Raw genomic sequence first — 14,057 nt, 5'->3', positions numbered from 1 at the left:
GAACCGCGATCTCCTGATTATAGTGGCAGCGCTTTAGACCTCTGGACCACTTAGAGCCCAGAAACTGCAATATGATTTTTAAATAAATGAATCATTTTTTAATAACAATTATCATTAATAAAATCTGAGCAAAACTAATTTTCAAAGCAATCAGAAACAAACAGTGGGATCTTAAGACACTTTCTAGAGTGTGGGGTTTAAAAAAAAAACTAATTTATCCAGTAATGAATCTTTATGTAAACTAATTATAATAAAAACCCATACTGTATTCTTGAGAATCTCAGTACAGTATTGCAAAACTTAATATCGAGATACTTAGATATCTTGATATTTTCTGACAACCCTTTACTCAGCAGATAATGGAGGATTTCACTGTAGATGGCTTTATTAACGAGAACACTGAGGAAGCTTGAATTTAAAGTCTCTCTGATCAGCATATTTTGATGAACTTATCAGCTCAATCTTTCTTCCTGTTACTAAAATACGTTAACACTGCTGCTGGTTTGACAGATATAGGTGCTGACTCTGCAAGTTTAAAACCCTTTATATAGCGAAACATGTGCCTGGAAGATGATCTGGTCGGGTCTGTTGCTTCTGAATCTCTTATTTCTTTGAGTTAGCAGAAAAAAATCAATTTTTTCAGATCCATTGACCAGAATAAAAGCGTTTCTTAAAGGTTAAAGGTTTATAAAAAAAAATATATATATACAGGGGTTTATTACATTTGCCATTTTTCCACTATTCCATTATAATTTCTTGCAAAAAAGCAAGTACAAAACTACAACACTAAACGTTTTAATATCCCAGCAGATAAACTGACAAAGCACAATACATACATTTACAGCAGCAGTGCTTTTCTAATCATAACTTTACCTCAGCCGTGCTGTTCTAGTAACACATCTAGCTAGCTAGCTACCGCAAATACATTCGCAGTGCAGTTTTAGTCACAGATTTACTGCAGCAGTGCTACTCAAGTTACATGTGACTGAAATTTACACAGATGAAAGCAGCCAGAGGTTTGGTAAATAAACAAATGACAGGATAAGGAGAAGTTTGCTCAACTGACGTTACTATCCTAGTCCTGTACAGCTCATACTGTACCTTTCAGCTGGAAAACAGCCAGTGAAAAGAAAAGAGATAGATAAGAAGCTCATTAAAACAATATCAAGAGTGATAAGTGGTGCTGAACACTTTATTTTATTTAAGTAGTGCGAGAAAAGTGTAAAAATGAACTTAAACCTCTGCTAAAAAAAGAGGAGGAAACAACTTTAAATACATTTGTTTGTTGTGTTAAATGAATAAAAATCTAAAGCAGGACTGCTGTTTTATTTCTTCAAATGATGACATTTCAGCTATTTTTGGAGAAATATGGTTTAGGGTTTAGTGGCTCTTTAAGTCAATGGACCCAACTTGACTTGTGTCAACAGCCAGCTCATGCTGGAAGAGGAGGTGGTGTAATGGTACAATGTCATATTTATAAATAAAATTATACATGTTACATTCAGAATAAAACATGAAATGAGAAAAAAAACAGCCTCTGTTTTGAGTCAGTGTAAAAATATTTTATTCCAGGTCATTTTGGAGCATTTCTGTTGGTCAGTTCTTCTTGGAATGGTCACATAAAATGGACAGGACAGTTAATATGACCAAAAAAACAAACACATTTTATTTATATATTGTAATTATATTGATATAATATTGTTTTTGTAAAGGTTAAAAAAAGAACAAACTCACACTCAACATTTCTGAGATTGTCTTTTTCTTTTTTTCATTTCTCACATAACATAATTCTCATAACATATTTTTTATTAATATTTTTTCTATATTAATTCATCCTGTATCAGCTGAAGAGCTACACTCTGAGAGGCAGCGTTGCTGATGTTAATGAAGCAACAAAATGTTTTCCTCAGAGTTAAACTGCAGCTTTATTTTTTTTACACCATGATAAAAATTCAAATTCTATTAAAAAGCAGAAATAAATAGATAAAGACACAAGATAACATTGGAAAATACACAGTTCTTGTGTTCAAAAAAGGCTCATAATGGAAACTCACAGGATGTGATGGGATTTACAGTCGGTACAGACTTCACAAGTCCTTTAGACAACACTAATCTTAGTGCATTTGCATACAAAATGTAAGTTTTTAAAAATAGCTAATTATTTTCAAGTAGAAGAGAAGTCTCACTTTCCAGAGCACGGTCCAAACTCAACCTCTCAAATCAGAAACACGCAAACCAGCCGTCCAGGCAGCTCATCAGTTCAGCCCTGCATTAAAAATGTGCGTTTTTGTGTGTGGTGTGGATTCAGGGGACAGGGGTCGGGGGGTGTTGGTATGAAGGTCAAGTGTACATAGCTCCGTGAAGATCCTCCAAGCGATGTTCTCTCTGCCTTCTTCTCTCCTGTGTGTGTCCACAGACAAAAACTTTATATTATATAGATGTATTAAACACACAGAGTGATCTATTTTAAGCGTTTATTTATTTTATTGTTGTTGATTATGGCTTACAGCCAATGAAAATCCGAAAAGCAGTGTCTCAGAAAATTTAAATATCATTTAACACCAATTGGTACTTTTGGCAGGGTGGGCAGTGTGCCAAATCCTGCTGGAAAATGAAATCTGCATCTTCATAAAAGTTGTCAGTAGCAGAGGGAAGAAGCATGAAGTGCTGTAAGATTTTGTGGGAAAACCAATAGAATAGCTCTGCACTGACTTTGGACTTGATAATAAAAAACAGTGGATCAACACCAGCAGATTAACATGTCTCTCCAAACCATCACTGACCATCAGTAAATTTTACATTTCATTTGTAAATCAAGGGAGCAGAGTCTGGAGGAAGAGTGCAGAGACACACAGTCCAAACTGCTCGAGGTCTAGTGTGAAGTTTCCACCAATCAGTGATGGTTTGGAGAGTCATGTGCAACATCTGCTGGTGTTGATCCACTGTGTTTTATTATCAAGTCTAAAGTCAGTGCCGTTTTTTTCTATGGTTTTAAAGACACATCTCTGTTTACCTTGTCTTTTTTAAACTCTTCATAGTCAGCGTCGTCAGTGGGCAGTTCAAATCGACAGAGTGGACATGAGTTGGTCTGAAACAAAAATAAAGCATCTTTCTCAGCAAAAGCATTGGATTCTGATCCTAGGACAGTTAGTTTTGTAGTTATAGACTGTGTATGTGTTGAAGGGATATTAAAATATACTAAGTGGTATATTCACCACCTAACAATGCATGTGCACAGAAAACTGTGGGTAAATGAGGGCTCGGAGGGCGTTATGATGCCCTTAGAATTTTTTATATTTGTGCATAAATATGACCTAAAATCAAATTATATTAAAGCATAACAAAAAGTCTGCTCTTTACAACAAATTTTGGAACTGTATTATGGCACAGACAAAAGAGGATTTCTGAGGACCTCAGAAAAGTTGTTCACCAGGCTGGAAAACATTTAAAAATCTAAAGTTTAGACCTTTAGTCTCCACCAATCCACAGTCAGATAGATTGTGTACAAATGGAGGAAATTCCAGACCATTGTTACCCTCTCCAAGAAGTGTTCGATCAACAAAGATCACTCCAAGAGGAGGGTGTTTATTAGTCATCAGAGAATTTTAAAGGAAAATGTCAGGACATGCAGTACATGAAGAAGGTGGGTCATGCAGCAGGACAATGACCCTAAGCACACAAGTCAAGCTACCAAAAATGGTTAAAGTAGAATAAAAGTCGTGTTTTAAAATCCTGACCTTAATCTAACGGAAATGTTGTGGAAGAACCTGAAGAGAACAGTTAATGTGAGGAAATCCACCAACATCCCAGAGTTGAAGCTGTTCTGTATGGAGGAATGGGCTACAATTGCTCCTAGCCAGTGTACAGGACTGATCAACAGTATGTAATATTGGATAATTTTCTCAATTAATAAATTACCAAGTATAATACTTTTGTTTGTCTCAATTGCTGGATTAACTGGATTCTCTTTGTCTACTGTTATGTTGTGGGTTTCATTTATGCAGAAATATAGAAAAATGTAAGGGGTTGACAAACTTTGAAGCATTAGAGTTTAAGAGCTATCCTTCACCTATAAAATAAATAGCAGCTCATTGATTTAGTAGTCTGCTCATCAATAAAGTGCTTAAATATTAAAGTTGTACCTTTTTAAAAGAGAAAATTTCAGCTTGGTCTTTGCCAATATCAGTGTATCGGTATTGTGCAATGACTGAATAGGAAATCTGTGATGCACCTTAATAAAACGCAGTATTGTCCCCACCCAGTGTGAGTATACATGTGTAGACACATCCCCTCACCTTGCCTAGCCAGGGCAGGATGCAGCCGGAGTGAAAGAAATGTTTACAGGGCATCTCACGAACCATCTCCTCCTCCTCAAACTCCAGCAAACACACAGGACACTTCAGCCCTTTATCTGGACAAAAGAAAGTGAGTCAGAGGGACATCAAATCAAAGATGCTTCCACCACAGTTCATCTCACCCTCCCAGAAAGCACTATTAAAGTGGAAGCTGGGAAGAACAGGACAGTTACCTGCTTGCTGTGGAGTGATACGATGTAGAGGCAGGCTCTGCACCACCGTTTTGGATGCAGGTGGAGGGAGACGCTGATCCCAGTCAGAAACATCCATCCATCCTGAGTCTATATCCAAGCCCTGCATCAGTGACCTTAAGAAAAAAAACTGAGCTGTTAATTTATGCTGTAAATATAAACACACAACAGTGGATCCTCTGCATAATACAACAGCATTATAGGAGGTCTGGTGTTAAACAGACTGTAAGAGACTATGGCTGCACGATATATATCGTTTAAGAATCGCTATGTGCGCATGCGCTATAGTCACATCACAGGAGGCGGAGGGGGGAGCAGGAGTAAACACAAGGTAACTGCATGGCCTCTATCCACATGGTTGGGTACGTGCTTGTAAACGTGAGCAGGTGTTGAAAGCTGTGTACCTCAGTCCAGCACAGTTTTGCAGCGCAGATATTTCTAGTTACAGCTGAATTCACGCTGTTAAGCTCTTATTTAGCTTTTAAAAAGTCATTTAAATGCCTAATTAAAGGGTAGATTACTGTTGTTTTGCTGTTTTCCTCGGGTTTTGAGTGCTCAGCGCTGACTCAGCTCTTGATCGGTGTGAGCGGAGCTGGTGATGATGGACCCTGCATTGTTTAATATTGCGATATAATATAAAGGTGGCCTTGATATAAGTGATGTAAAGTGATACAAGTGATCTGTAATACACCACATTAGACACTAATGGTCAAATTTAAATAATTTAATTAAGATATATATGTAATGCCATCTAGTGGCTTTTTTTGGTAGCAGCGGTGTGCACTATTAAAACAGCAATGTGCAACATAAAATAAATAATAATAAAATACAGGAACAGTCATGTACAAAATAATAGAACAATTAGAGCCTTAACAAACTGAACTCTATCCTACTATAACAGTTAAACATGAGAAATAAGATTTGGTCCCTAAAAATGTCAAGTTTTTTTCTTTAATAAAGATATATTATTAACTTTATCTGAGAGAAAGATGCTCCTTAAGGTACCAAAACTATTAACATATTTGAGGCTAGACAAAACAACTGTTATTTTTATATTTTTAAGTTTTTCTTTAAGAAGATGAGAATGTCCACATTCTCTGGAGAAAGAGCTGCTCTTTCAGCAGTCACAATGTCTGCGGTGCGTGCTGCGCCATTTGCGTAGCTTAGAGGGAGGGATCGTCGATCATCTTTTTGACTTCGATGCTCGAGACCATGACATCATTTCGATCGATTTCGATAAAATATCGAAATCGTGACACCCCCTAATTAATACATTATCGGTCCACCTAATAAGAAGGCAGGTGAAAGTATAATAGACGTATTGCATGGACCTATTTTATACAAAGGCCAATTAAAAGAAAGAGAAAGAAAGACAAGTGTCTCTAATAAACCACCCATTAAAGTGTATGATAATAGAAAAGCTGTGGCAGATACCTGGCCAGTTCCAGCAGAGCATTCTGTCTGTACTGCTCCTCGGGATTGGTAGGTTCACAGTCATGTTCTTCAAAGTATGAAGTCATCCCAGAGCTGGAAAATTAACCTAACGACAGAAACATCATTAGAACATTACAGCAGTGTCAGGTTTCTGTAATTCAAGTCAGGGAACCAGTCTGTTCATTAACAGAAAGGAATATTTAATGCTGATGATCTTTCTTCAGACTTAATAGGGTGATTCAATGTTATGGTTTTATGTGTATTAATTGTATTAAACTTTACTGGCATTAAATATTTGTGTATGTTGTGAAAATTTGGAAAAGGTTTAGAAAACATTTTAATTTTAGAAATCTCTCCCTATCTTGCCCACGTATCTCAAACCATCTCTTCCTTCCATTAACTCATGATAAAGGGTTCAACAATTGGGATAAAGCAGACATTAAAACACTACAGGATTTATATGTCGAGGGCACTTTTGTATCTTTTCAGTATTTAGTAGAAAAATGTAGTAGTGTTGGCCAATGCTGGTAATATTCTTATAAAAAAAAGAAATAAAGAAATAAAAAAGATCAGCATCATGATATTTTTTTAATATCTCAGTTAGGGATGTGCGATATCATCTCGTTTGCAATAATAAAATTAAATTATCATTTTGTTGCAATAGTTTATTATTTAAACATATTTTTTAACTTAGTGTTTTAATATATTGGAATATACCGTGAAATATCGTGATATTATTTTAGGGCCATATCGCCCACTCCTAATATATATATATATTTATATAAGTTATAATAACTGATAACTTTTAACCTAAAAGCGAGTGTAGAAGAGCTCAGCCCTACTTTTCAAGTATTCAAACATTTAAATAAAAGCTGATTCAGTGTCACAATTTCAACACAAACCAATGCCTATTAGGCAATTAAATAAAGCTTGTTTAATAAAGGTTGTTTCTCTATTAACATTAAAAGATGTAATGCAACCAAAAAATGTATTACTATTCAATTATACATTAATATTAAATGTATGATTGTATGTATTATTTACATACATTATTATTATTATTATTATTATTATTATTATTATTAGGTGAGAGTGGGGGCAGTTAAGAGACCAGTTTGTAATAGGAAGACAAACTTTTAAGACAGTAAAACTACAACTGTCACTTATCCATCCATTCTTGTATATTAAGCGCTATACATATTGATCGCCTAAGAGTTAGTGTTACTATTTACCCCTATTTAAACCACAGGAACACAATACAAGCTATACATGTAAAATATGTTAAAGGTTAAGTCAACGTTTGCCATCTGTTTAGCCAGCTGGATTACACTAGTACCACCAGTTCACTTCTGCCACAGCTAACTAGGTTTGTTATTTAGCTACTTAGTGCTGGTAAAAGTTTCAGAAACATTTTTACTTAAAAAAAAAAAAAAATACTATTGACTACTATTTAAACGTCCCTTTCTACACTACAAGATACAGTAACGTACACAGTACACTACAGTATACGCTAGAATATAAACAAGATATACATGTCCAATATAAGTAATATTTAATACAAACAATACATATGAAACCATAACGTTGAATCAATCTTAAAACAACCTTAGCTAGGTTAGTTTGGCTAAAGTTTTAGAAGCGTATACAAGTGTTATTACCATTTACTAACATTATTACTATTTAAACGTCCCTTTCTACACTACAGGAACACATGACATGCTATAAGAATAGAATACTAACAAAATGTACATGTTTAATATAGTTATAGTTATATTTAATACAAAAGTAACACCATAACGTTGAATCAATGTCGAAACAACATAAGATAGTCAGTTAAGCTAGTTAGGTTGGCTTTTTAGGTTGGCATTTTACATATGTTCATTATATTTTACACAAATTAACCTTTACTAATTATTATTATTATTATTGTTGTTGTTGTTGTTGTTGTTGTTATTGTTGTTGTTATTATGTTTTTATTATTACGTCCCTTTCTACACTACAGGAACATAGTACATGCTATAAGCATAGAAAACAAACTAGATATACATGTTTAATATAAGTAATATTTAATACAAATAGTACATATAAAACTATAACGTTGAATCAATGTAGAAACAGCCTTAGTTAGTTTAGTTAACTTTAACTATTAGCTAACTTAAGTTAGTTAGGTTGGCTAAAGTGTTAGAAGCATAAGCACGTTGTATTACCATTTACACATGTTTATAATATTTTATAGAAGCTAATTTAACACATTATAAACGTTACTGCTTCAGAAACGTTACATTAACATTAGCTTGCTAAGCTAAGCTAGCTAAAAACAGGCTAAGGTAAACATTAGCTAGTTAGCTTAGCTAGTGAACTAACGTTATTCAGCACTTTGCCGGCTGTGTTAATAATTTCACCAGGCTAGCTAACAGATATCTAATCAGCTGATAGTGCTGTAAATCAAGAGAATAAAAGAATAAAAGCTCTGAATGTATCGTATCGTGTTTAATTTCTAATTCACACCCTAACAATGATATAAACCGACACAGTAATATAACCCTACCCGCCGCTGCCTCCGCCGCTGTCAGAGCTGAAAGCTGAGCTAACCCTGCACTGTCATCATCACGGAACTGAACCAGGAGGGCGCGTCGCAAACGCAGCTTCCTATATACTATCTACCTAGGCTGTAAATTTAGTGCACTATGTAGGGAGGAAGCAACCAATTGAGAGTGACCCGGACAAACTGTCAGCATTGCACTCAGCATTGAGTGTAACAGCAGAGGGAGCAGCTGAGCTACTGTTAACCTAATAAAATGATCTTTTAAAGCTTCTTGTTTTATTAAACTGTATTATTTTATAGTTTCTATTTTATATAAAGTCCCAGTCAAAAGTTTGGACACACCTCTTCTCATTCATCAACTCTGTGTTTCTTTTTTTAATGATTTTTTACATTGTATATTTAATATTGAAGACTATATTAAAGTTATACAGGAGCACATGCTGAATTATTCTGTAAACTTATAAAACTGGTAAACAAATCAGAATATATTTTATACTTTAGATTCTTCTAAATATCACATGTATCTTTAAGGACTCTTGTGCAATTTTGATAGTTTTCTCAGCGTCTTGAAGGAGTTCCTGGAGTTGCTGAACAATAGTTGCTGCTTTTCTTTTCTTCACGCTGTGAAGCTCCAGCTCATCCTAAATAACTTCAAGTTACCATTTCAGTTCATCAGGTTTAGATCAGGAGATTGGGTCATGTGTCGAAGGAGGCATGTGCTGGTTTTTCCCCTTCTGGGGTTGGGGCATCACTAGTGATAGGGGGAGTCCTAATGAATGGGTTGGGTAATTGGCCTTGTCAATTTACTATGTAATTTAATGTAGAAAACAAATTGAGTAAATAAATGTTTTTGTGAACTTTGGTACACAGACACATTACAATATGCAGATCAGTCTATCAATAATACCAACCCCTGCTGACGTCCAACCATCTGCGTCTCACCGCTATCAGAGGCACACTGCTGCTGCTGCAGCTCAGCCAATCAGCTCTCCCTCCTGCCCCGCCCCTAAACCCATACATCACCCAGTGCCCCTCTTAAACTACCCATCCTATTTTGAGCTAATGGTGGAGTCAGCAAAAATCAGGGGGGTTAGTTAGGGTTACCATTTAAAGCAGGGGTCTCAAAGTAGCGGCCCGCGGGCCACATGCGGCCCGCGACGCGGTTTCATACGGCCCCTCACGGGTTAACAAAATAAACATACATCTGGCCCGCAATTCAATTTAATTATTTATGCTTTATTATGTTCGTTTTCATATTTTATCTTAACTTGTATTTTGGTGTGTGTGTGTGGTTTTTGTTTTTTTTTTTGCTTACGCTGCGTTGCCTGCTTTAGTAGTCTTCAGTAGCCTTCAACAGTCTAACCTTGCTGCCGTGGTGTGTCCATTAAACTCCGTAGTTATAAACATCCTGAGGTTAGCAGCGCGCTAACTGAACTGTTTATAATGTAATCCGAGCAGTGACTCCGTGACGCTGCTCTAAACTGCTGCTGTTAGCTGCTTGGGCTGAAAGATGAACTGTAGAGAGCTGTATTATCCGGTTAGTGGGGTTATTTTATTTCATACACAGAAGAACTTAAAAAATTTAAAAACGCTCCAGACTGGCTCAGCTGAGTCCTGTAGCCCGTGGCTGGGCTGCAGCTCTGACTAAGCAAAGACTGCGGGCTTGTGGTGCTGCAGCTGCAGCTCCGACTAGTGGTTGGATGAGGAACTGCTAAATCTGAGGAAATGCTAAATCTGTCACAGCTCACAATTTTTGATTTTATATTTATTAAGCCTTATTTCAGTATCAAACGTTTTGATCAAAGTTAATATAACTTATAAATTAAAAGGATTTATGTTAATAGAGCAACAAGCAATCATTTTTCCATGCAACTGTATATTTGATTGAATAAATAGTATATTGAGAGTTATTTAACATTAAGGAGTAATTACATTCATTTTGTATTACATCTGGTTACATTTTCTTATATTTATAAGTTACATCTGGCCCTCATAGGACAGCCAATATGCCAATGTGGCCCTCGGCAAAAATGAGTTTGAGACCCCTGATTTAAAGAGATAAAGTGTAGCTTTAGTCCACCCTGTCACTGTAAAAAATCACAGCAATTTTAAAAATAATTTTTTAAAAAATCGAATTTTTTATTTGAAACAGAACAAGAACAAGATCACCAACGTGTGATACAAACCAACACATCTGTTTCCATCAAATGGCAATGTTCACAAAAATTGTCCACCCTCTCATGCAGCTTGCCATAACAAGACAGATGCATGTATATCAGGAAATAAAGTGAAAATAAGTAATTATTAATTAAAGCCAGAAAAAAATGTTTTTTGTGTAGTGTATAAATATGATAAATTCTCCATACAATCATTTGGCACTGCAAAAGCTGTTCTAACAGCATCTTAAACCAAGGGCGTAGGAGCGGACTTGATATTGGGGGGGACACATTTGCCAATATGAACCCAAGCCCACTCTAAAAGTAAATTATTATTATAAGGTGATTTAACAACCTAAACATGTTACTCCACGTTACATTTACTGTTGTTAGAAAAAATTATGCATGCAATGTCTGAATAATATACATACGACAAAAATAATCAGTTATCACCTAATATTTAAAATAATATAACAGATTTGTTTATTATTATTATTATTATTATTATTATTATTATTATTATGTCATGTCAATTCTGTCGTATATTTACATTTTCTCCTGCGCTTTTTTTTTTTTTTACTGAGAGCTCTTCTTAAGATGGTGTCCTTTTTTGTAAAAGAATGTAACTTTAAGTTTCATAGAGATTTTTATAAACGTCAGGACATGTGGTCTTACTGTGAACTACAAATGAATAGAAGTCACGTTACAGCAGTGTTTCTCAACCCTGTTCTTACATATTCTACTGCATATTAACACTGTTCTGCATATTTTAGAGCTTCCTCTGCTTTAAAGGCATTTAATAAAGTTAGTGGTGGTATGATGTGTCTAATACACTGCTGGATATACATAATGATTTATTTAGGCTCCATAGGGGGCTAAATTTGCACACTGTCTTGTTATTTATTATTCTTTGTCTGTATTGTGTTGTATTGTCTGTCTGCACTTTTGTACTGTTGCACTATTGTTCTGTCTACACTGTGTTTATGTGCACCATGGTCCCTGGAGGAACGTTGTTTCGTTTCACTGTGTACTCTGTATATAGCTGAAATGACAATAAAAACCACTTTGACTTTGACTTTGACTTTAAAGGATTTTAACAGGTAAACTCAGTAAATTACTGTTTATTAGCTGATCAGCTGGATCAGGTGGAAAATTTTTGGGGCAGTGATCAGGGTTAAGAAACTGCTTTAAACTACAAACACAAAGTACTGTACTAAATTCTGGCTATCCACTACATCTGGCTTCTAGATAACTAGTTAAATGAATATTCGTTCATTATAGCTCACAGTAAGTCCTAAATTAATTGAAAATGAAACAGTGATTAGCTGATCAGGTACAGGGCAAGTTGAACATTACATATATAGTTTTTTTTTTTCTTTAACCTTGACTCCCAATCTAGCTCATTCCAAAGTTAAGCTAACTCACTCACACAGCTGCAGTTTATTAATCACAGTGGGTTTAAACTGTGTGCTGATTCAGAGACGTGTATTTTTAACCAGCTAGCAGAAACATATCATCACAGTTGACGTGGTTAACCTATCGTTACCTTTCTTTTAGAAAAATCTCCGTATATCCATATCTGTTTTAAAATCAGCTGAAGCTGCTGCGTCCCGACCCCGCTGCTAAATCTCACAGCGAGGGGGAGGGGCTTCCAAACAGCAAACTGCCTCTCCTTCGCGCGGCGCAAAACCAGCAAGCTGATTGGCTGTTTCTACTGAGAGGCGGGACTTAATACCTGAACCGGCTTCGTGATTGGTCCGGTCTGACTTCTCATTAATAGTACACCTGATCTGAGCGAAAAGATGTCATTTTTGGGGGGGACAAATCCACCTGTTTCTAATATTGGGTGGGACATGTCCCACCCATCCCCCCCGGTTCCTACGCCTATGTCTTAAACTGATGGGCAGCTGCTGATAAATGCTGTGATTCTGTGCTGAAGCCCAGAGCACTATAACAGTTCTTTAAGAGAACTGAAAGCATTTAATGATCCATTGCTGAAAACAACCCAAAACATTTCCCCCACATTCTTCTGGCAGTAGCCTACATCTGAGTAATTCCCTGATGAAGATGATAGAAGCTAATAAAAGTGTGTGTGTTATTATGTGTGTTTAATCTGCACAATAGGAGAGCCTTAAAACTGTCTGGAAGTGCTGGAAGTGAACTTTCCTCTCTCAGTCTGTGAATCACAAAGTTAAAAACATTACAAACTCAATACATCAGCCCAAACCCTGCCCAAGAGAGTGTAACGGGTCATCGGGTTTAAGAACTTCCCATTGAGAGAATTATAAGCTAGAATAAGTATTTTATAGGCCTAATCAAAACATAATAATGACATTATCTACATCCATTATTTTATTTTGTAGTTGTATAATAATTAGAAGTAGTTCTGCATCTGTTTGTCTGTATACTTAAGCAATAATACACGAGAGGGAGTGCTATAACGTGTAATATTGGCACTGTTGTCGTGGGCGTGCAGTCGTAGGCATGAGGCCTCAGGCAAAGTACTGTAGATCAGCACAGCAGTGCCAATATTACACGTTATAGCACAAACCTTCAGTGTATTATTGAAAGACCTCGCTGTTTATTAAAAGATTTTGAGTTAAAGAGGACGAGAAAATGCGATCTGTTTGGTTATTAACACTCTGTGAAAATTTTAAAATAGTTCCATTGCTGCTCTGTTTGTAGCTGCAATGTTTGGTTTGTAAGCGCTGCATCGTTGCTAGGTTACCTGTATGCGGCAAAGTAATACAAGGAGAACTTCGGTTACAGTGCATTGCTGGCTGATAATAGCACTCATAGAATGCCTCTCAGCCAATCACACTGCAGGGTCGGAACTAACTGTGCTATACTTTATTATTCTTCGTTCACTGTGTTATTTAATACTCAAAATCCCACAGGAGAGAAACCCACCACAGATCAGCTATTATTATTATTATTATTATTTGGGTGGTGTATGGTTATTCTCAGCACTGCAGTGATTAACATGGTGGTGGTGTATGAGGTGTTAGTGTGTGTTGAGCTGGTGGTAGAGTGAGTGCATCAGATACAGCAGTGCTGCTGGAGTTTTTAAACACTGTGTTTAATCATCACTCACTGTCCTCCACTCTATTACACACTCCAACCTACAGCTCGGTAATACTGCATCAAAAAGAGTTCAAAAAGAGGCGGAGTCTGACTTCACATGTGTCAGAGGAGGCATGTGCTAGTCTTCAACCTCCTGGTTTGTTGGGGCATCACTAGTGATAGGGGGAGTCCTAATAAATGGGTTGGGTAATTGGCCTTGTCAATTGGGGAAATACATAAAAAAATATTATTAACACCATTACATATGGCCTCCAGATAAATATACATTAATAAATTCACGGTGAAGGCAAGA

At 36.2% G+C, this 14,057-nt stretch overlaps 1 protein-coding gene across 1 annotated transcript; it reads right to left on the bottom strand.

The window, feature by feature from the left end:
- Positions 1-1,547: 1,547 nt before the first annotated feature.
- Positions 1,548-8,627, bottom strand: rnf181 (ring finger protein 181). Its single transcript, XM_007237813.4, has 6 exons — positions 8,529-8,627; positions 5,981-6,086; positions 4,529-4,662; positions 4,296-4,411; positions 3,014-3,088; positions 1,548-2,400 (listed from the first exon to the last, which is right to left on the bottom strand). Exons 2-6 carry the CDS (start codon positions 6,064-6,066, stop codon positions 2,341-2,343), a joined length of 471 nt encoding a protein of 156 aa, XP_007237875.2. The 5' UTR covers positions 6,067-6,086; positions 8,529-8,627; the 3' UTR covers positions 1,548-2,340.
- Positions 8,628-14,057: the final 5,430 nt, after the last annotated feature.

The sequence above is a fragment of the Astyanax mexicanus genome, chromosome 22 (genome assembly GCF_023375975.1).
Source record: "Astyanax mexicanus isolate ESR-SI-001 chromosome 22, AstMex3_surface, whole genome shotgun sequence".
NCBI classification, from domain to species: Eukaryota; Metazoa; Chordata; class Actinopteri; order Characiformes; family Acestrorhamphidae; genus Astyanax; species Astyanax mexicanus.
The sequence above is the reverse complement of the archived record's forward strand: the minus strand, read 5'-3'. Positions and strand labels throughout refer to the sequence as shown.

Coding starts and splice junctions, on each gene's coding strand:
- rnf181 (XM_007237813.4), bottom strand. CDS start 6,066: ATGACTTCATACTTTGAAGAACATGACTGTGAACCTACCAATCCCGAG. Junction 4,663..5,980: donor GCTCTGCTGGAACTGGCCAG/GTATCTGCCACA, acceptor TTTTTTCTTAAG/GTCACTGATGCAGGGCTTGG. Junction 4,412..4,528: donor TATCACTCCACAGCAAGCAG/GTAACTGTCCTG, acceptor TCTTTTGTCCAG/ATAAAGGGCTGAAGTGTCCT.